Source organism: Cervus canadensis, chromosome 11 (genome assembly GCF_019320065.1).
Source record: "Cervus canadensis isolate Bull #8, Minnesota chromosome 11, ASM1932006v1, whole genome shotgun sequence".
Classification (NCBI taxonomy): Eukaryota; Metazoa; Chordata; class Mammalia; order Artiodactyla; family Cervidae; genus Cervus; species Cervus canadensis.
In genome coordinates, this window is record NC_057396.1 from 47384753 (window position 1) to 47408241 (window position 23489).

General features: G+C 56.9%; 1 protein-coding gene across 3 annotated transcripts in view; it reads right to left on the bottom strand.

Moving 5' to 3' along the window:
• PDE2A (phosphodiesterase 2A) overlaps positions 1-23489 on the bottom strand; it is a 94206-nt gene that overhangs the window by 49670 nt on the left and 21047 nt on the right. For 2 of the 3 annotated variants that reach the window (XM_043481742.1, XM_043481741.1), the window contains exon 2: positions 17013-17094. In XM_043481742.1, coding sequence (XP_043337677.1) covers positions 17013-17094 — 82 coding nt within the window. Of the gene's footprint in view, positions 1-6427; positions 6490-17012; positions 17212-23489 lie in introns of those variants that run through there. The other variant, XM_043481744.1, reaches the window with a different exon arrangement.

Genomic DNA, 23489 nt, shown 5'->3' on the forward strand with positions numbered 1-23489 from the left:
CTTCCCTGCCTGAACCCAGCAGGGTCTTCCCATGACAGCATTTTACACAGGGTTGTGGGCTAGCAGCTCACACTGTCACAAGCATTACAGGATTGCATAGTATCACACACTGGTTTTCACACACGATGTCACTCTGTGTTACACCCTTGCTTGCACACTCAGCCTCCCTGTATGCCCGGGGCCCACATTAACAGTTCAGTGTCAGACACTTGAGACCCCAAACTCAGGACCACACTTTTTACTGCACAGTGTCACTCATCCGTGTTTACATATTTGATCCTCACAGCGTCACACTTAGCATCACTTAGCATCACACAATCAATATCACAGGGTCACACCATCAGCAGCACGTCCACTGTCTCACACAGTCCTGGGCAAGTGGTGGCACACATTTGGTATCACTATTTTGGCGGCAGGCATTTGGTGTGTGTCATCTGGTGTCACACTCGGTGACTCACCCACTCTCTACACAGTATCCCATGATTTCACAAAGTCAGGGTCACACAGCAGAACCCCTGCTGCCCCACTGTCAGGGTCTCAGTGTCACCCTCGGCATCACCCTGGGGCCCACAAGCTGCCCCCACCCCCACCCCACCAGGTCCCGTGGCCAGAGCTGCTGCCCCATGTCAAGGCTGTTTCCTGTTGTTGTGCTCAGAGTCCTCAGCCACTGCCTGTTCCTTCAAGGATTTCCTGTTGTCAGGGCCCCCGTCAGGGATACACAGCCTAAAGCCCAAGAGTTGCATCCCCTATCCCGCCCTGGCAGGGACCTGGGGCCCCTCTAACTGCCTCCATCCTTGCTGGGCTCGTGTGGGATTCCCCCGCACCCCATTCAATCAGCTTGGCTCCCACGTGTGCCTGGGCTTGTCCTAAATCACTGAAAGGTGACCTCTGGGCCCTGCCTCACCCCCAGGGGGCCCAGACCTGTGTTTCCCAGGAAGGGGACTCTTGGGCAGCCTGGACACAGCTGTCTGGACTGTCTGAGCGGCTTGGAACAAGACCTTCGCTGATCTGTGGGGCTCAGCCTGAAGCTGCTGGGAGCCAGAGCAGAAGGACAGGCTCCTGGGCGGGGGAGGGCAAAGGGTTAGGGGGTTAGGGAGTCAGGGAAGACTTCCCAGAGGAAGCCAGCTGAGAGCTGGGACATACAAGGAAGTGGAAGAAACGGCATCCCAGGTGGGGTCAACAGACAGGAGCAAAGGCTTGGAGGCAGGAACCGGAGGAGACGGGTTGACAGGGATGAAAATAGGAACGTGACAGAGGCGAGGTTATGCGGCGGCTTCTCTCCTATCAGCTGCCTCCTCTCTCTGCGCGCCACTGGCATTCAGACTCCAGCAGGGCACACCCTTCCTGGCTCAGCCTTTGGGGGCCCCACAGATTGCCCCCCAAGGCCACCAAGCCCCCTCACCTCCTGCCCCAGGCCAGCCCGCAGGAAGGACAGGCGGAGGCCAGCGCACGCTCCCCACACGGCCAGAGATAAATATTTCCCGGGAAACGGAACTTGTTCTCTCTGTGTTTACAGCCAAGGGCCAGGCAGGGTGGTGGGGGAGGGGCCAGCCAGAGGAGCCTCCAGCCCCGGGGCCACAGCATCTGGCCCAGCATCGGCCTTGACCTACTGTCTGCCTCGGAGCCAGTCCCCACCTCCTCTGAGCCTCCATTTCAAGCGCTTGAGGGGACCACCTGGGGCCTTGGCCAGCCCACAAGTCTGGCCCAGGCTCAGCTGTGTCTTCCCTGGGTGTAAACGCCTGGTGCTTGATGCCTGCCCCTGCAGACTAGGCTTCTCCAACGGCAGGACTTGCATCTGCCCATCTCTGCCTCGTCCTTGGTCAGTCAGGGATGTGGACAGATGGATGGACAGACAGATAGACAGGCTGGGGTGGCAGCTGAGATCGCCTCCCTGGCCCAGGTCCCTGCACACCCTGGGCCTGTGCAGCCCGACAGGTGGGCGCAGACAGATGGCAGGGCCTGGGGGCCCCCGTGGACACCAGATGCTACGGCCAACTTGTTGGCAGTGGCTTCCTGCGGTCCATGGGGCAGCTTTGAGGCCACTTGCTCCTGACGTGCGGAATCCAGGAGGAGGCTGGCAGGCCTCCCAGCCCGAAGCAGTCCTTTAAGAATCTTAAATACGAGCATGGGAAGAGCTGCCTGCAGTGGCCCGTCCAGCCTCACCCCAACGCTCCCGGCACAGTAACCTGGGCTCCACGGACATGTCGGCCTTCTCCCCTGCAGACCCAGGGGCATCCTACCCACATGCCCTTGCACAAGCTGCTCCTCTCACCCCCGAAGCCTTTCCCAAACCCCACAGCAATTCTACTCAACAGCACCACCCTGGCTCGTGCCCCTGACTATGGCTAGCCCACCACCAGGGCCCACTTATTCACCATTGCTGGCCTCAGCCTCACTCTAGACTCGGAGATCAAGCATTCCTCAGACCAGCACCCAAGGGTGAAAAGGTTTTTGGAGCTGGGTTCTCAGCACGGAGCCAGCCTCCTGCAGCCCCCTGTAAGTCCTTGCTCCAGGCTCTGCTGTGTGTCTGGTCCCCGTCCTGTTGCCCTCAGAGGGTCCTCTCAGAAGCCAGCGATGTGGACCTCCCTGACTATCCAGCTGATCTCTGGTCATTAATCACTGACTTTACCCCTCCTTATCCTTCAAAGTTCCAAGGTGTCCCCTCCAGGAAGTCTGCACCCAATACAGCAATACAGTTCTTAGAACTACTTCATACTCATCTCATAGCCATTCTTTTTGGATCAAGAAGCATTTATTGGGCACCTACTACATACCAGGCCTATGCCAGGCCCCACATGAGCCCAGGAGAGACAAAGAAGACTCAGTTCTTCGTTCCTACCAGCCAGAAACTTACAACTACATGGGAAAGGATATATAACCACATGGTATATCAAGTTGTCTGACTGTAAGTTCAGGGAAGCTTGGAGGTGTGAGTGCCCAGGAGGGGTTGGGGAGGCCAACTTGACCTGAGGTGGAGGGAGCAATCTGAGAGGACTTAACAAAGGAGGTGGCATCTAATCTGGAAATCCTGCTTGAAACAGGAGCATGTGTGTGCCTGCGTGCTGAGTTGCTTCAGTCTTGTTCAACTCTTCGCGACCCTGTGGGCTGTAGCCCACCAGGCTCCACTGTCCATGGGATTCTCCAGGCAAGAATACTGGAGTGGGTTGCCATGCTCTTTTCCAGGGGATCTTCTCAACCCAGGGATCAAACCTGAGTCTCATATCTCCTGCATTGGCAGGTGGATTCTTTACCACTAGCACCAAAAGGAGTAGGTAGAGGAAAAAGGGAAAGGTATTCCAGAGAGAGGGGTTAGTGAGAACAAAGTCAGGGGAGATCGGCAAGAGCAGGTGTCCCGGAAGTGAGCATCGCCATGTCTGGGGGCAAGGGGTGGACATGAGGGGGTCCAGCAGGTACAGCTGGCAATGCCATGGCCAAGGTGTGGTCTTTCCTTATCCAGTGGGAAGCCATAGAGGAGCCAGTGCTGGGCAGAGCACTAGGGCGCTTGGTGTGGATACCCGTGCGCTTGTTCGCATCTGCCTCTTCCCAGTCCCTGCCCCTTCCCAGTCCCTGCCCCAGCTGGGTTTCCTAACCCTCGTCTGGGCCCTGAGAGCCAGCACAGAAGCACAGAGACGGCATTCGCCCCGAGTGCTCAGCTCACTGCTTGAACTGCCTCAGCCCTGACATCCAGAGAGAGTAACGGCCCTGGCGCTGAAGGAGGATTCCAGATGGTGCCTGAAGAGCCCCTCCTCCAAGCCGGCCAGCTGGCACTGGGGCCAGGGAGCCATCCGAAGAAGGTGTGCTGAACAGACACCCGTTGGGAGGGCATGGGAGCCGGCAGTCCTGCTCTCGTGGCTGTTGTGCTGCCAGCGGCAGGAGAATGAGCTGTGCCCACCCAGCCCCATGGGGCACCTGGTCTCACAAAGCAGAGCCATCTAGACCTGGCTGCAAGGATCTCACCCTTGAGGGAAGCAGGGAGGCTGCCAACTCCCTCCAGGGAGCCTCTGTGGGCCAGGCCTGGGGCAGGCGCCTCACACATACTATCTTTGTAACTTCTCCCAACAGACCTGCTGTGATTATTATGTCCAATAATAGTGATTATGTCCAGTGATGGTGAAGCTTCTTATCCCCTTTTGACAGGTGAGGGGAATTGATGCTCAGGTTGGTTAAGGGACTGGCCCAAGGTCACACCCCTAGGAAGTAGTGAAGCTGGTATTGAACTCATGCCCACCTGACCCCATGGTCTGTCCACTGGATAAGTGCATTCACCACCCCAGGTTCCACCCTCATAGGAGGCTCCTCATCAGTCTCCCATCCCTCTTTCCCTCCAGCGGTCCCAATAGTTTGAGCCACACCCTAGGGTTCCTACTCTGTCCAGTCCTAGCCTTTCTGTGTTAGGGGGTCCCCAGGGAGAGCAACCTGTCTCTTTCCAGCAGGGCTGAGCATGGGCCTGGGCACTCGGGAAGGGGTGCTAAGTGAACCCAGAAACACAGCAGGTGCTGCTCAGAGGCCAGGCAGACACCTGCCATCTCCGTGATGGGTGTGGGACTAGGGGGAAAGAACTGAGACCCCGGGGGGCTCATAGCCCATATCTTCGGGCTGAGAGAGGGGGCAGCGGGACCCAGGCGAAGGAAAGGCAGCAGGAACAAATGGGGATGATCGGGGGAAGCCTCGTGGGGAGGGTGAGGAAGGAGGCAGAACTTGAACTTGCAGGGAGCAGGGCCAAGGGCCAAGGGCAAGGGGGCTGTACACAGAGAAAGAAACGAAAAGCCTGGGCCCGGCTCCTGCCCTTGCAGCCCCGCTCCCATTGCCCAGGATGGGCTCAGATTCTCCAAAGCCCTCTCCCCTCTCCGCTTCCTGGGAGGATGACAAATCCAGTCTTTCCTGGCGGGTGGCAGCGGCTGCAGAGACACTGCTGGCTCCCAGGAACACCATCTGTCCCAGCTCCCGGGGGAGCCCCCACCCCACGGGGAATGCCACGGCCAGAAATAAATTAATAATGATTCTCCAGGTCCCCCCTCTCTCCCTCGCCTAGCACCCAGCTGCAGGCACATCCTCAGGGCTGGGCTCCGTGTCCCAGCAGTGAGCCCATGCTGACACCGCTGGGCACCAGGCCCCGCACGGGCATCTTTGGCCATCTCACCCAAGGGCAGGGAGAGAGCCAGGGTTGAATATGTGATATAGGTCCACTTTCAGTTCTGCCTCCGATTCACTCCCTGTGTGACCTCGCTGGGCCTCAGCTTCCCCTAAGTAGAAGAATCACAGCCCCTGCCTTCCAGGGAGGTCATGGGGATTAAAGAGGGAAGTGGATCTACAGCTCCTGGCCCAGAGGAGGGGCTGATACAGCCACAGTCTCCCCTTCCTCTCAGCCAGGCCCCCGGGGCACAGGGGAGGCTCATCAAAGGCTCTCTGATCTCACACACACCCCTCCTCTGTGCCAACCTTCACCAACCCCAACCCACCCCATTGTGACTCAGGATCCCATGGACACTTGACAGTTCTTATGAGGCCCCCCCAAAGGCATGGTTAGGGACTGAGATGGCACCCCTCATCTCAAAGGAAAGGTGCTCCCTGAGCCCTCCTCAGGCACCGTTTGGAGGGTGGTGGGAGACTCAGGAATGAACAAGGCACATTCCTAGGCTCAGGGTGCTCACAGTTCAGAGGGGGAGACATCCCAGTCACAAGATGGAGAAAATAGGGTGCTAAAGGCACAGGCAGCAGAATGTCCCAGCAGCTGACGGCCAAAGCAGGAGAGCTCGGAGGAGGGAGCGTGAAAGGCAGGGAGGGCTTCCTGGAGGAGGCGAGGCTAGAGCTGAGCCCAGAAGGATTTGGGAAGCTGAAGGGGGAAGAGGCCAGCCGGAGTGGTGCTAGGGAGGCAGGAGTGAATGAAGGGCGAACTGTGACCTGGCTGAGGCTGCAGAGGGAGCCGGGGAGGGGGAGCAGGGAGAATTTTTAAGCTGAAAAGTGACAAGTTCAGGTTTGTGAGTTAGATGTTTCTGGCAGTCACTTGGAGAAGGGGGGCACCTGAGAGGAGACAGCCAGTGAGCCATCCAGGGGAAAGGTGACCTGTCCCAGACCAGGGTAGGCAGTGGGAGAGCTGGAGAGGAGTTCACCAGATACTCAGAGCAGAGAATCAACAGTGAATTGTTGGGTGATGGTGGGGAGGATGAGGGAGGAGCCCCAGTGACACCCAGGTGACTCCGGAGGAGGGTGAATCCTCATGGGGAGGGAACTCTGGGCAGGAATAGGGAGGGAGAGGTGGTCTTGGTCTGGGGTGACCCTAAGCCAGAGGGGGTGGGGCTGGGATTCAGCTCCAGCCTCCCAGTCCTCCCAGGGGTGGGGGTAGCGCTCAGACTGGCCCCCAGCCTGCGCCCCCCACCCCCCACCCCGAAGCCCACCCCAGTCCGCCCTCCCTCCGCTGAGCTCTCACCTGCAGTGTGTCGTCTCCACTCCCCGGGGGCACTGGCTCCTGTGCAAGGAGGTCCCGGCTGGCTGCAGAGACAAGAAAGCCAGGGGCTGAGGCCGGCCAGGCCCTCCCCCGTCTCCCCAGGCTGCCCCTCCACCAGCCCCCAGCAGACCCAGGACCTCCTATCTTCCACAGGCGGCCTCCTCCAGGGAGCCTTGCCTGATGGCCCCTGCTTCCCATGGGCGCGTCTGACTCTGGTGTGTTCTCAGTCCTTCAACTCTGAGAATAGAGCCACTCTTTCCTTCAGCCTGGGGCTCCTCAAGGGTGGACATGACCACGCTGTTACCCCTCCTGAGGTCCCCTATGCTTCTGCTTCTCTCCTTCTCTCCGCTGTCTGAGCCTCAGCTTCCCGTCTATAAAATGGGGTTCATATTGTCCAGCTCACAGCCACTGGGCTGGGCTCCCAGCTGGGGTTGCTGGGAAGTGAATGGAATCATACATGTGAGTCCTCAAGCCCAGCACAGTGCACAGACGTCTGGGCTCCAATCGGACCCCCAACCTGCATCCTATCAGCTCTATCCCACAGCTCCTCATGGCCTGGAAGACACACCAGGACCTGCTCACTCATTCGTGGGAGCCCACCACCCCGGTGGGCATCCAGAATCGGATCCACGCTGGGAGGTGCTGCCCAGGGGCCGGCTGTCCCTCCCCACCCCCACCCACAAGCGCACCCAGGCATCGGACAGGCACAGGCAGCGGGATATTCTGAGCCTGGCTTCGTTCCCGTCAGCTGCTGGCCGCCATGCCCGCCTGGCGCGAGCGCAGGGGCTGATTTGATTTGGCAGCTTGGCAAGCGTGTGGTGGGGAGGGGGGCGGGTGGGGATGAGACACCCATCCCTGCTAGGAAATAAACAGCCTCGGGCACTCAGCGAGCTGGTGGGGAGGGCACGAGTCAGCGCGGGGTGGGGGCAGGGGACAGTTCTGGGTCTTCTGCCTGGTGCTCTTTTCATCTCACTGAGGCTCTGGACACCTGCTGGAATCTGCGGTTCTCCTTGGGTCACCCTCGGGGTGACAGCAGCTGCACCTGGTGTGTGGATGCTTGTGGAGGGGGGGCTCTGGCAGAGTGTCTGCTTGCCCCACGTGTCCCTGTGTCCTGTGGGGTCTCCCTCCTCGGCAGTGCCTTCAGCTGGGCCCGAGTGTTGCCAAGGATGCCTGGGTCTAGGGGCAGAGGGGGTGATGGTCTAGACGGCGCCATCTCTCAGGGTGACTGTGGCTCCATGGCTGGGCCTCGATGGGGGACTGACTGTAGCCCAGGGGGTGACAAGGTCGCCCATGTGCCTGAGTCTACTGCAGGGCCTCATGTGCGTTGGCTCGGCCTGTTCCTTCCCTCTGTGTGATGACCCCGCTAACCCAGCCATGTCCGGCAGAGGAAATGACGCGGGCCAAGATAAGTGTCTGACCTAAGGGCCCATCCCTTTGTCCACAAGCCTAAGCCTTCTTTTCCACCCTGGCCTCTGATGGTCCACCCACCGCCACCACTGAGTTGCCCTGGGACAGCCCCCTCCCCCACCTGAGAAGACGCAGTGCTAGTTTCACTCAATTTGAACTGCACCCCAGATTCTCCACCACTCCCTGGAGAGGCTCCTGCCCTACGCCCTCTGGTTCCGCGTCACCCAGCTCAAGCACACGGAAGGTGGACAGGACTGGGGGTGGGAGTCTCAGCTAGGCATTCACAGTGCCTCCATAATCCTCCTCCAAATTTCATGTTTATCACCTTCCTACTCAGAGCGGTCCAGCTCACCCCTGCCTGAGGCCCCAGGAGTCTACACCATCCTGTTAATATGCTGCTGCCACCTTGGGGATCAGGACTCCACAGCTTTCCAATTAGAGAGCTGCTGCTGGGTCAGGAGCTCTGATGCTGTGACCTCTGCACTGAGAGGGAGGGGGAGGGGGACAGTCAGACCAGGACCCTAGTCCTTAGGGACCCAGAGGCCAGGGCTGTGCCCCAGACATCGGCCAGGAGGTCAGGGTAGGGTGGAGCCTACTTTGGGAAAGACGCAATGTCTCATCTGTCACCGCCTCCCCATTGTCCCACCGTCCTCTGGGGACCTCAGGACTCTCCCCACCCAGCCACAGGAAGCTGAGCCCCTCCTGGAGACAGAAGGAGGGAACACTGAAGGAGGGGCTCCAGGGCCAGAGGGAGACTCAGCCATGCCCTTGGGGTCATACAGGAGGAACCTAGGCTCAACAGAACTCAGTTATCACAAAGGGACTGGTGGGAAAGGGACTCTGCAGAGAAGTCCCCGGGGGCTTCCTGGAGGAGGTGTGCAGTGCCTCACAGGAAGAGAAACTAGGTTCCAGGACAGCCTCCTAACTACATGACAGAGGTTTGCCCCTGGGACTTATATACAGTTGCAAGTGTCTGTGTGTCCATGTGTGCATGGGTGTGCACCCCAGTCATAGAGTCCTAGGCTCTGGTCTGTGTCCCATGGGCAGTGTCTGCCCAAGGTAGGGGTCTGCCAGGCAGCAGAGAAGAGGGCAAAGGAAAAGAAGGGAGAACAGCTCAGAGCTGAGGAGAGAAGCCTGTCGGGTTAGCCATGACACAGGCAGTCCTGAAACCCTAGATGCTTGACGCCAAGACTGTGCCTCCATGACCTGGGCTCCACTGTAGCCTACTGAGTAACCTCGGACAGGACCCTCCCCTCTCTGAGCTACCGTCCTCACCTGAGGAATAAAAGGGGCGGACCTGATGATCTCCTAGGGCCCTTCCAAGTCTAACAGTCTTCTGGAGAGACTGACATACAAAGATGGCCAGAGACAGAAACTCATAGGGATGGGGACAGAGCCCAGGGAGAAGTAGAGGAGAGTGAGGGGTGCGGCAGCAGGAAGACGAGGGAGGAGAACCCCAGGGCAGGCGCCTGTGGGTCAGGCAGCTGGGGAGGGATTCCCTGCTGGGGACCCTAGCCTCACGGCCAAGACAGGCTGTGGTAGACCATGTAGCCTCGTAGATGCAGCGAGCAATTATCGCCACCCCACCCGCCTCCTGGCCTGTGGGAGGAGAAAGATGGCGGGTGACAGACAAAGGCCCTCTCCCCCGACCCAAGTCCGGCCTGTAATTTCAGGCCCTGCTGTGCTGTGTGATGGGTCTGGGTCCCAGCCTCTGTCACTGAATCTGTGAACACACCAAGCTGGGTCTTGGTCGGCGGTACTGGTGGGCTCTGAGGGACCCGGCCAGGGCAGGCTGGAGGTTCTTTCCCCACCTCTGGTGTGGGTGCTGAGACTGTGCACAACCCAAGAGGCAACGAGCTGCCGGACCAACGAGCTGGCCTTGTGCTGGGCTGGTGGCCTGAGCCCCCATCAGTCATTAGCCCTTCAGGCCCCCTAGCCTGGGACCTCCCTTCCTTAAGTCCTTCTCACAGCCACCCCCAGGGCACAAACAGGGCCCTCCCTCCTTAGCCTGTCCTCAAGGGGTGCTGATGGGTCCCTAACCAATGCCCACACTGCCCCTCTAGCTGCTTGGCTTCTGCCCCAGTCGGAGGCCCTTTGTACTTGAGCCTCACAGGCAGAGCTTCGTGCATTCCCATGTCTGTGTCCAGGAAGTGTTCATGTCCTGTTTTCCCCCTCAGGCCGGGGCTGCCAGGGAAGGAGGGGGTGGGGGTGAGCAGGCCTCTCCTTCCTCCACTGTGGACATTTCTCCCACAGGCTTTAGGGATTGGGAGGAAAGGGCACTCCTCTCTCTAACATAGTCTGAAATGATTAGGGACAGAGGGATGAAGGAAATGACCCCTTACCCTGCAAGCTTAGGGAGTGGTGGATCTCGCATGAGTAGGTACACCAGTTCTGCTGGTGCAGGAGAAGCTGTCTGTGCAACCCAGGCAGAGAGGGTCTCCTTCCCCACTAACTGCCAACCCCGCCCCTCTTCCACTCCCTCCCTGGGGGTGGGGGCCGCCCCTGGCCCCAAGCTGTCTCCATTACTTCTTGCTATGTTTTTAATAACTGAACATCAACATTAACGAAGCAGGTGGTTGCAGCTCTTCCCAGAAACCCCATTTAGAATCATTGAATCATCAAATCCTAGAATCTTAGAATCACAGAAAGTCTGCCTCTTCGGCTCCTAGAGTCTCAGCATCTTAAAGTCACAGAATGTCAGAACCACACAGCCAGGCATCCACACAGCCCTGGTTGGGAGCTGAGAGCCATGAAAAGCTGGAACCCCACAAACTGACAATGCTGGATGCTCCTGAGAGCTCATCTCACCTGACTTCCTTTTTTTTCAGGTGAGAAAATGCAGCCTAAAAAGTGGTGCTATGCAAGATCATCGGACAGTAGGAGCCAAGCAATGCCCAATCCTGAGATTGTAAGATGGGACCTCAACATCTGGTCTTCCAGAAATGGTGCAACTTTTACATTAGGAAATACAGATATTCAAGTTGGAGTAATGCTATTCTTTTAGCTTTGCTCACACCTCCTGGCTCCCAGCCCCCAGCCCCCCACCCCCCACCCCTGTCCCATCCTCCCTCCCCCGCTTCCTGCCCTGCCCCTACTGGGTCCTAAAGCGGGCACCTCTTCTCTCTGACCCCTCACCCTTGGTTCTTGAAACTCCCTTACCATCTCCCCTCCCCAAAATGGGTGGAGTTCAAGGGGTCAAGTCCCTCAAGGTGAGGGACAGGAAAAGCAAAACGCCTGCTGAAGGAAACCACCAGTCAGAGAGCAGGCTTCCCAGCGGAGGTGCCAGGCTTCCCAGCGGAGGTGCCCTGAAGGAGAGGCCAGAAGGTCCTAGACCATCCCCTACCCCACCCCGGGGCGGGTGTCCGGCCACACCAGAGCAGTAGCTTCAAGGGAGCGGGATCCAAAGGGGTGGGAAGCAGTGAAGGCATACAGTTGATATTAGAACCATCACGGATGTATGCTTAGCATTTTCATAAATTTACATTTTAACTCATTTTTGAATGTACTCATATATTTTTGAATTTGAATTTTATTAAATGCTACATTTTACAGATTGTTTTAATTTTTGAATGCTGAATACTCTTTGCTCAGGGCAGATCCCAAGTCCCCACACTACAGACAAGGATGTGGCAACCCCCAGCGGAATCTAGGTCTCCTGGTCTCCGTTTAGCCTCAAACCTCCTAACCTGGGAAGCCATCCTGAGACCTTCTGCTCCATAGAAGGCCCTGACACGGGCCCAGGCATGTGTTCTCAAACCTTGTCTTCCCTCTCGGCCACCCAGACCCCATGGTGGCTCTCTCTCTTCTCTCCTAGAGCTGACCAGCTTCCTCCTCCCCCTCCGCCCCTCTGTCCCCTCCCCTCCAACTCAGGCTTTTCCCTGTTCAGCTTCTTCACCCCACATCTGAAGGAACTGCCCCAGCCTCCCACCTCACCGCTTCTATGAGCTCCCCAGCCCTGGCCCAGGGAACTTTGGAGCAGTCACTGTCCTGCTTTCAACTCTTCTCCTAGTGCCTAGGTCCCTCTGGAGAAAGTCCAAATTCCTTGACATGGCATAAAAGTCCTGCACAATTTGGCCCCTGCCAGCCTCACCAGCCTCATCTTCTGATGCTTCAGCAGCACCCCTCCCCCCAGCCATCCCATCACTCAGCCACTCTGACAGTCCAGCACCCAGCTCCACAGAACGCTTCCCTCCCTCTGTCTGTCACCAGCAAGCCTTCACATTCGCGATTCTCTCCTTCTCCCTGTCCAGAACTTTCTCCTGGCTCATCCCTCAGCTCCCACTTTAGATATACTTCCTCCTGGAAGCTCCCCAACTTGCCTTCCCTGCAACTTTGGGCTGAATTAGGGGCCCCTGCCCTGTCCCACCATGGCCCCCAAGTTTCTCTCCAGAGTTGCCCTCCCCACACAACCTATCAGCATTCATCTTTGTCTGTGCCCCTCCATCACCCCATCACCTGACCACCATTGGCCCTGGTACCTGGGTCTGTCCACCTGCCAAGAGGCAGATGCCTTGTTGCTCAGACTTAGGGCAATGTGTGGCTGAAGTTTAAGGTCTACACTGTGTTCTCTCTACCTACTGTCTCTGTTGGGCACATAGTACGTGCTCTATAAAGGCCTGGCAGTACACAGTTGTGGCATGGACAGGGAGGGCTAGGATAGTCAGAGGAAGTGAGAGTCCCTGGGCTGGGCTGGGGACTTCCTGGAGGAAGCATCTGGGACAATACTCCACGTGTCAGCCCTAAGACAGCAATTGAGGACAGGCCACACAGGAAGTCACCAGCCCAGCCTTAGGACCATCAGAGCAAACCATCAAAGTGAGGCCAGAGTCTGCAATGAGCCAGATTCAGTGACTAGAGCTCAGGACAAGGCCACTGGAAGAAGGGGATGGTGGCACATTCAGGGAAGACTTCCTGGAGGAGAGAATACTTCTGGCTGGTTCGGGGCAAGGGAGAAGGTGGAGATGAAGCAAATTGGAGACAGAGATGTGAAAGAGAAAGCTCTGTTCCGTCTTGTCCTTTATCCCTTAGAGGAAAGGGAGGTGGGAGTCAGATGGGCAGGAAGACAGACAGAAGGCCAAGGCGGCATGGTGATAACATCAATGCTGACCCATGGCCAGGGCGGGTATGGATGGCTGGGGCTGGCAGGGAACAGGTCCCCAGCTGTGGTTGGGAAACGTTTCCTGTCTCCTTGCCAGGGGGGTCATTAATAATCATTTACCCGCCACAGGCAGCCCGGAGGCCAGCCAGGGAGCAGCATGGTGCTGGGGCCAGAGCCCAGCCTGGCAGCCAGAGAGCTGTATTCTAGGACCAGCCATGCCACCTTGCTGTGAAACCTGCACAAGTCACCTGACCTCTCGGTCTCTGGCAACACTGGGCAAAGGAAGGTCTTAAGAGGAGGCTCCCTAAAGACCTCCCCACTCTAGGCCTCAGTTTCCCTAGATGGCAGCGGGGCTGCCAACCCCACAGGGGATTGGGACCTCTGATAATCAGTATGAGCATCTGGACTATGCTAAGCCCAGGTCAGGACACATGGGAAGGGCAGATCCCGCCCAGCCTCTGAAGAGCTCATGTTCTAGTGGGAGCCAGACCCCAATACCATGGGATGCCTGCCTGCAGCACATCAAGTGCACATCAGGCTGTGGGAAAACACAGAAAGAGGGCCATCTGCCCAAGGCTAGAGGGGCTGAGAGTGTGGATGGGCCACAAAGACGGGGTTCCTTAGACACAGAAAGTGGGAATCCCATGAGGCCTGTTTGGTCACTGTTACACGCCCAGCACTTAACACCGTGCCTGCCTGTGGCCTAGCAGGTACTCAATAAATGCTTTCAGACAATGGAATGAGCTCATCTGTTAAAGGAGACATTTGTGAAAGGAGCTTGGAATCTGGAAAGAGCTGCCTAAAGCTGATGATGAAGATAATGACAATGATGATTCTGGCCAAAGACAATCAGGATGGGCCAGACGTGAAAACTTGAGAAGGGAGGAGGCCCAGACGTGGCCACCTGAAGTCAGACAGTGTTGCTTGGGAATGTTTAACAGCCTTCAAGATCCCTCTCTTCCGATTGGGCCAGAATCTTCCTCAACCTCAGGCTGTATTTCTCTACATCCCCTCCAGGGCTCAGCTCAAGCTCACTCACTTCAGAGAACCTTCTGGAATGTGGTGCTGAGGCAGTGGCCCTGAGCCCCTTCCCCTGACTGACTCTGATGGTCTCTGTGGCTCCCAACCACCAGGAGTCCTGTCTTTTCGTGTTCTTGAGTCCCTTTTGGAAAGCTGCCCACTAAGGTCTCCCCATAGCTTTCTCTGGAGAGTATGACCTGGATCCTCCTACTGGGTCCATCAAATGTGAAGGTCCCAAAAGGTGTGATCAGGCCTCCTTTTTAAGATTAAAGCCCTGGGCAGACAGAAACTATCCCCTCATCAGATGTGGGATCAATATGAGTGGAGATTGGTTGAGGTCTTCTTGGTTGTCTCCCAGCCCAGGAAGCCTCTCCGGGCACCACACAGAGAAGGGAAGAGGACCAGCCAGCCTACAGAAGAGGGAACAGGGCTGCTCAGCACCCTGGAGATGACGTGAGCAGGAAGGGCACTGGGCCATGCTTGGGACTGAGACCTCATGGTTGGCAAACCCGCCCAACTCCAAGCCCAGCCCCAGCTGCTCTTATGTCAAGAAGGCACCACGGGGGATACCACCCAGGCCTCAGTACCTGTGCTTGAACCCCCACCCTCTGCAGAGCACTGTGAGCTGGTAGTGAAACACAGTGACCCCGAGACACGTGCATCCTCTCTCCACCCCTTCCAGTCCTGGCCCCAAACACGAGACAGGCTAAGAGGAAAAGAACAAAGGTTCCCAGACCTCGACATCACCCGCCGCCCGCCTGTCCAGCGCCTGCTCGACCGGAAACCCAAGACAAAGGCCCCGGTGAAAGCGAGGAGGATGAAGGGCAAAGGGTAAAGGCAGCCTGGCTTGGGCATCTCTGGGGACCTAACTGGGAGGAAAGCAAGGACAGGATGGCAGTCAAGCCCTCCTCACACACACACATTTTTGGGACACCTGCTGTATTCTGCCCACTTGAACATCACACACCGTGTTCTTCACCCCAAACACCTTATACACACACTCCCTCACCTGCTGCAGCACCCTCCACAGGCCTCCACACTGCCTCACCCCCACACATACCCTTGCTCCCTGGACACCCTTCATACATAAACAGCTCATAGGGAGAAAAGATCACATAATCCACATCACACGGAAAAGTCATCCAGCTCACACACCCACGCTTCACACCACACTCACTCAACCTCCCACACGCACCTCTCACACCCTATACTCACCTCTCCAAGCACACACACATCCAATTAAATTCAATACACACACACCACCAGACACAGACACACCCTGCATAACTAATGTGCATACCTAATGTCACATCAAAATATCACATGTTTATGGGCACACACAGCTCCTTAGCACAGACAGTCCTGCCTGCACACTGCCTCCTCCCCACATACACTTGTGGGTGCACACACACACATACACTTAGTCAACAAGTCTTTGCCTTGGACCCCTGGGCCCTGGCCACTGCACTCTTTCCTACCCAGAGTTGTACCAACCACCATCACATAGACATATGACACTCAAACACCAACACACATGTCCCCATATATTTCCTGACCAACTCCAGGATGTAACTTGGTGACTTGAAGCCAGTCACCTTGGCTGCAAACACACTCACACATTCACAGCGACCCTCTCCCCACCCCCTTCAAGTAAGACATCCAGTAAAACCTTTCATCGGGGCCCAGCAGTGGCTTTTCCTAATTACATACAACAGTTTATAACATACATACACACAGTTCCCTGTGTAAGTGGCCCCTACAACTACTCCACCCCATGAAGACAGACACACACCATGTACACATAAGTTCCCCACACATGCAACAGTCATATGAACAGCTACCACTCCACACGTACAACTCAGCCTCCCCAGCTGCACGTGCCATGCAATGCCATATACTCATCGTTCATGTGAACCCCAGTGCCCCACTGCACCATCCCCACCCGCCTTAAATCCCTGGGCACCGCCCAAGGGCTGCGTGCTCCATGTTTAGCCCCTTCTACCAGCACCCACACCATGACAACATGGGGAGTGGTGGAGGCTCTGGGGACACTGGCCTGGCATTCTGAGCCAGTCCCCTCACCACCCAAAATCAGAGGCTGACATAAGGGGGACGATGACCACATGGAAAGGCCCTAGAACAAAGATAGAAACCTGGAGAAATTGGAGGAGTGATGGGCAGACCGAGAGAGGTGGGCACATGGGCAAGAGAGACCAAACAGGAGAGAAACAGAGGGGCAGAGAGAGAGAGGATGCCCAGAAAGACTCAGAGAAGCCAGAAAAGAAACCAGAGAATAAATTGGAGCCAACATACCCAGAGAGAAACAAGAGGAGAGGGTGAGACAAGCCAGAAAAGACTGAGATCTCTCATAGAGGAGGGAGGAGGGGAAAGCAGGAACAGAGTGGGAGGGGGATCCTGCAGAGAAGGAGAGAGAAACCGAGATGGAAAGGGCATTTAGACTCAGGGGTGGGGTCTCATGTGAGGACTGAGTCCAGATGTTTGAGTAGGAACCTGGATGGGGGCATAGATGAGGCTGTGGAGTAGGGGCTCAGGGGCGTGAGGTGAGGCTCCAGCTCTGAGGTGGGGTCCTGGCTGAGAGTTGGGATTCAGGTGTTCTGGCTGTATCTGGAATCTGAAAATATATTGGGGGTCCAGGGATATGGGCAGGGGTCCTCTACTATTATGGGAATCAGGGGGTTCCAGGCTCCAGCAGAATTCTTGGGTGTGCCAGGGGGTCCCACTGTGGATTGGGAGCTCAGTGCTTGGGGTGGAGTCCCAGATCTGAAACCGGCTCAGAGTCTGGCATGAGGTTTTGAACTGTGAACTGGGCATTCAAGGTCTCTGGGTATGGGCTGCAGTTCCAGCACAGAAGTGGGACTCAAACTGGGGCGGGGGGTGGGGGTGGGGGTTTCATCACCCTAGGAGGGTTGAGGAGCAGGGTGGACCATGGGACCGGCGACAGCACGCTCAGCGGAGGACCGGGCCGGGAGCTCACCCAGCACTCGGTTCCCCTCGAGCCCAGAGCGGGCCCCCGCTCCCTACCTGCAGGCTGTCGGCGCATGGCTGCGGCGGCGGCGGCGGCGGCGGCGGCTCGTCCGGCTTGAGGAAGACCTGCTGGCCCCGCCTGAAGAATTGGACAACAGCGATGAGGATGTGGTGCAGCACCAGGACCATGCTCGCAGCCGCCCGCCCGCCCGCCGGCCCGGCCGCTGCGCTCGGTCGGCGCGTCCGCGACAGCTTCGCCGGGTCCGCGCGAGTGTCCGCGCCCGGCCCCGCCCCCGAACCGCCCACTTCCCGCCCCTCGACCGCCAGGCCCCGCCCCGAACCGCCCACGTCCCCGCCCCTCGACCGCCCCGGCCCCGCCCATCTCCGCGCATCCGTGGACGGCACCTCTCAGCTTGTCCGATCTTCGGACCCCCATCAGAGCCCCCCACCAGCTGTCACTTCCATTATCTCTCCGCTTTCAAGATTCTTCCTGCTGGTCCGCTCCTGGGATCCCCCGCCAGGTAGCCGGCTTTCCGCCTTTGCTCCCTTCTCCTGCTCCTCCTCCACTCCTTTCACTACCTCTCAGGAGTCGCTTCTCTGAGCCCCTTTCCTGTCTGATCACATCCTCTCCCCCTCCACTTACTTATAAAGTCCTGGAGCCGGGCCACAGCCCGAAGGCAGAGAGACCAGTGCAGTGAGGGAGTGGAGGGCGGTCCGCTAGGGGAGATAGAAGGGAAGGGACCACTGGCACGACACACGGGATCCTGGGCTTGCTCTTCTTCCAGGAAAAAGAGGGAAATCAGGGGAAATTTTAGAGGTCGCTCGGAGTCGGACAAGCTCTAGGAGCAGTAGCAAATCTGGGAGGGAGACACGTGCGCACCGACACGCTAGCGCACAGATAGGCGCACCATTCCTGAATCGAGGGTAGGCGCACTGGGCCCCCAGCACTGGGCAGGTAGGTCTGCGCGGGTGTTCCCGCAAGCCGGAGAGGGTGCAGGCCCCAGGGCCACACAGTCCACGGTTCCGCGGTTGGACTTGCGAGCTCGGAGCGCAGTTCTCCGCAGAGCGGCTTCTGTGCTCAGGCGCCTGCGGCAGCCGTGACGCTCCTGCGCCCTCTGCTGTCCCATCGCGGCGGCGCGGCCCGGCCCGATTTGCCATCTGCGCGGGGTGTTGTGTGTTGGGGAGGGGAGGGGGGGCGGGGGCGGGGTTTCGAGGGGGAAGGGGTCACCTGGGCCAACTCCCTGCCTGGACCCACCCCGTTCCTAGCCTCCGCTTGGCAAGAGGACGGCTGAGGCGGTGGGACGTGTCTGGACTGGAGGGTGTTCTTGGGTCTCTCTTCGCCTTTGCCAGCTAGCTGCTTAACTGCATGACCTTGGTCAGATCCCCTCCCCAGTTGGTTTCTGGGCTTCAGTTTTCCCATCTCTTTCACAAGACTGCCAGGAAAATCAACCCCACAATGGTGGGCAGGCAGCCAGAGTCCCCTGACAGCCCTTGCTGTGGTCTGACCTGAATCCTTCCCACTGCACTGCAGTCCCCTCTTTCTGCAACTCTCCCCTTATCCCCCACCCTCCTGGCCCCTCTTGGAGGGTGACTCAGTGAACCCCCAGCTTCCCAGCTCCCCACCTTACTGGGCTGATTCATCTGGGTCCTTTCTCCCTGGGGAGTGATTTCCTCAAGGTTGAGTAATTGAACCCAGTCCTGGACACAGTCCAGGCACCAGGCACACAGGCTGGGCAGAGCCCCGGCTGTGCCACCAGCTCAGGGGGAGCCAAGAGTTCTCCCACCTCTCTTTCTGTGGCCCAGCTCTGGACATGCCTCTTCCCCTGCTCACACACCTTCATTGACTCCCTGCTGGCAGCACAGTAAAGCCCAAACCCTCAGCCTGACATGGCAGACCCTCTATAACTTAGACCCAACTTGTTGTTTCGGCTTTGACCCTCTCACCACCATTTCTTAAATTTATGCTGCCTTCTCTATTCAGCTGGGTGACTGACTCATTCTCACCTTCAGGCCTTCACTCAACCACCCCAACCCCAGTGCCCTCTGGGCCTGCTTATCTTTCAGGGGCTGGTTGGATGCCCACCTCCTCCAGTAGGCCTTCCCTGGATGCTACCTTAGTCCTCTGGGTCCCCCTTCTTGCATCTTTCCTACGAGTCATGTCTAGGGGCATAGGAAGGGATGGGGAACTCCTTTGTCACAAAGTAATCCAGGCCAAGTCAGTGTTTTTTTACTGCATCTTCAGACTGGGGGCAACTTGTCCTACTTATTAATGCTATAGAAAATATTACATGGGCTAAGATGTGCAAAGGTTCTGACCAAGAACCAAGAAGGGAGGCCTTCTCTTTTTTTGGCCTCAGCGTCTTGCTCTGTTAAGGGGGTGACCAATGTAAGGGCTATTATAAGTACTGAGTCTGAAACCACTACACAAATCTCTTGGTAAATCCTGAGCATCTATTATCAACTCAAGCCTGGGCTCCAGACAGTGCAGGTAGGACAAGGTATCCAGGAGACACCTGATACAGCCACAGGCCAGAGCTATTTGTTCTTCAGGAGAGGATATCTCAGACTCTAGAGTCAAGGGCCAACCCTGGCCTTGCACAGCCAGCATCTCTTGGGCTTTAACATTTGCTGAGTACTTACTCTGTGCCTCATAGTTTGTCTTCTCAACAGTACTAGAAGGCAGGACCCATTATTAGTCACATTTAACAGATAAGGAAAACTGAGGCACAGAGAGACTAAGTAACTTGCCCACAGTCACAGAGTTAATAAGTAGTAGAGCCAAAAGTCAAACCTAGGCCATCTGGCTCCAATCTGTGCTTTATATTCATGCTGTCTCTTAAGGAAAGGCATGAGAGAAAATCTAATTTTCCCAGCTCTCCTATTGTCCCCAGGAATGCAGTCAGGGTCCTATAGTCCCAGGCCCTGAGCCCTATGCCCACCTCTGCCACAAGGAAGTTCAGTTTTAGGGGTGCCTAACCCAGACCCGCAGCCACCTCTTTTCATCTCCCCACCTTACAGGTCACACTAAGCTGTCCAGGGGCCCAGCTACTTCAGACTGGGTATTTTAGGACAAGGTTTCTCAGCTGAGAGCCTGTCAGTCTGAGTACTGGGCCTCTCAACCTCAGGCCCTGTCCAAGAACCAGCCTGTCTCTGTTCCTAATAATGACCCCTCTCTGGACACTGCACTTCCTCACCTGGGTCTGAAGAGCAGACTTTCCTACTTGCCGTCTCTCCATTTCTGTGATGTCAGCAGACCCTTAATAGACCCCAAATCTGCTCCCATCCCCCATGACCATGTGTCCGGCTTCCAGGAGCCCATCTGTGCCCCTGACATGCATCTATCCTCTGGTTGCTGAATGTGGTCAGACTCCTGGAAGCCCCAGGTTCAAGCTGAGTCCTGTCCGAAGTGCTGCGTGACCTCAGGCAGGGCTCTGGCCCTGTGAAGTTTGGCCTGGTTCTCTCTGAGGACTCGGGCAGTTCAGGTGGAGGAAGGCAGTGTCCAGGGAGGCCTAGCCAGCAGAAGGCAGCTCTCTGGGGCAGGCAGGCCTGCCCGGTCATGCTAGGCCCAAGGACTGTGAGCAAGGGCCAGATCCCAACAGGGGGGCTTCTCAGGAGGCAGTGTGCGAGGCTGTTTTTCTGTGACTGGAGGTGGAGCCCATGGACTTAAAGGGAGCTCCACCACCCCAGGGGCCCTGCCAGGGTACAATCTGAGAGGCATCTTGGAGGAACTGACTTCCCTGCGGGTTGTGCATCCAGTTAGAGCCCGCCCTCAGTGCTTCAGCCCAGAGAGGGCACACCCTGGTGAGCCACCCTTGGTCAGCCCTGGTGCGTGCACACAGGGTATGCGTGCACACAGGCTGTGAGCATGATGTGGTGAGGGCAGAAGAGGCAGAGTACAGGTTTGTAACTTTGTATCTGTATGTCTCATGTGCAGTGCTTCCATGGTAGAGCCGAACTCCTGTATGTGTACAGAGATGTGTATCTACAGAAACATGCATATATGTGTGTGCAGACAGGTATGTGTGCACAGGTATGAGTGTGTATGAACACATGCAAGTATATATGTACAGTTTTGTGTGTGCACAAGTGTCCATATATGGCCCATAGATGCATTCATGTACAAATGTATGTGCAAATGTGTGAGTCTGTGTGTACTCAAATTCATACTTAACAGAGGTGCTGCTCATGTCCACTAGCCCAGGTCAGCTGTGGGTGTTCACAGGCACGGGCTCCAGATATGGGGGTGACCCCTACAGAGAAAGGATCTGGCCACAGGCAGGTGCTGGGGACAGTGTGGATCTGGGTTCAGAGTAGGCAGGGCCGGCTCCCAGAGCCCCCACAGCAGCTCTGAGTGGGAAAGAACACAGGCTGAGTGAACCCGGGCTCAAGGGACAAGGGGTGGGGGGGTGGTCAACCACAGGTCTCATCCATCCCCATGTTATTTGCATACACATTTGTCTTCTCTGCAGCAGATGGCCAGCTCCATAACCTTAGAGGGGGAAGGGAGCCTGGAGGATTCTAGTCTAGACTAGTCCAGGACCTGCCAACTCACAAATGGGCTGAAGTCCAGGGGACTCAGGCCTTGGCACACCTCGGTTCTGCCCCCTATTTTCTACAAACGCCCAGTCTTCTGCCACACAAAGGTGTCCCAGGAGACACACAATCATCTACACAATTACTGTCTTTTTATAGATACGCATACACACTCCCATCACTCCTACACACACACACACACACACTCCTATACACAGACTCATCCCTTTACACATGCTCACATGGCTCTAGCACATGGAACACTAATGGGTACAGCTGCCCTAGTGCCTCCTTTAGGGACCACTGTGTCTTCTTCTCTCCGATGTCCACATCTGCTGGAGTGATCTTTTCATCCCTCAAGTCTGACTCTTCCTCGCCCACACGCACGTGGCTCCTCACTGCCCACTCTATAAAGTTGGAGTTCTGGTCCTGGCCTTCATCCTCCTTAACCCCGCCTCCAAACCATCCTTTCATTCTCCACCCACACTCTGTCTTCTGACCACACCCCTCTCCACTCACCAATCCTCCAACCAGCACCTCTGTACTTTTGCCAGGCACTATGCTGTCAGCTCCAGGGGACAGGGCTCTCTTTCTGTTTTGCTTATTGCTGTGGCTCCACACCTAGAATAAGGCTTGACCCAGAGGAATTGTTCAAAAAGACAGCTCTGGACTGTAGGAATCAGTGGTAGAAACTTCCACCGAACCTGATTTGCCACTTTTGAAGGACTTGCCCAGCTGTATGTGTTTCCTTAAGTGCCTCTCCCACCAGACCCGAAAGAGCCTGGGGTCTAATTCAGCCCCACGGGTCTGTGTCCATGTCTGTTTCCGGCACAGGGCCAGGGACACAGAGCAGGAGCAGGGGTTGGGGTCAGACGGTGACCCCGCCTTAACGAAGCACAGGGATGTCTAGAAGGGGCGGCCCCCTGGGCCAATCACAAAGCCCACCTTTCCCCACTTAAGCTCCTTTCTGAAGTCACCCTGACTGGCAATCCAGCTTCTGCTTGCATGCTCCCAGGGATGGGGAGCTCGCTTTCCTGGCAGCAGACTACTGCCCATGTGGGATGGCTCTGCCTGACGCGGACTCCTCCCATAGCACCATCCCGTCAAATCTTGATCATCCTGAGCCATGATTCCCATGGAAACTGGGAAGGAGGACGAGCAAAAGGAAAGGCAGATTCCAGCTTTCTCAACAGCTCCACCAGCCTTTCCAGCTTTGGGCAGAGGTGGGAAAAGGAGCTCGTTCCTCTAAGCCTACCCCAGGCTACTATAGGCAGGTGGGCTCAGGGTGCTTAGGCTCCCCCAACCCAAACCACTATCCCCAGGAGCCTGGGGCAGTGCAGAGAGAGTGCGGTGCTGAGAATCACTACCGAAGACTCCACTGGGCACTATCCCCCCACTGAACCCACTCTTTCTCTCATCCCCCAAGCTCCCACCTACCCCATTTCTTCCCCTCACAGGTGCCTCCTGCCCTCCAGTCTGCAGGACCCCAAGGAGCCGCTATAACTCCAACCCTAGGATGTCCCATGGGATGATTCCTCCTGAGCCCTGTTGGGCAGGCTGGGTGGATGAAGGCAAGCAGGTCCTCGGCCAAGGGTGGCTTCCAGAGACCCACCCAGCACCACCTGGACAGATGCAGTACACGAGCTGCCCAGCTTTCCTTCACCAGCCATTCCTGGGCTGGCCCTTCTCCAGAGGTGCCTCAGGCTGCAGTTGGTCACTGACCCCAGTGCCCCATGCACGTGGGCGCACATACACACACACACACACACCCCAGGACTGCTCAGAGCTGAACCCATGAGGGGTGCCAAGGCACAAGAAATTCTAAGCAAGAGGGACCCAAAGCCCCATGCTCTGAAAAGTCTCTGCCTATTCAGACACAGTCATAGAGGGAGACCCAGTTTGTGGCTTCCAGGTTCCAAGAACTCCCAGAGCTTCATGATCTAAGAAAATCAGAGCTTCTATTGTAAATCCCTTTATTAGAAAAATCTTTGCTTTTTACAG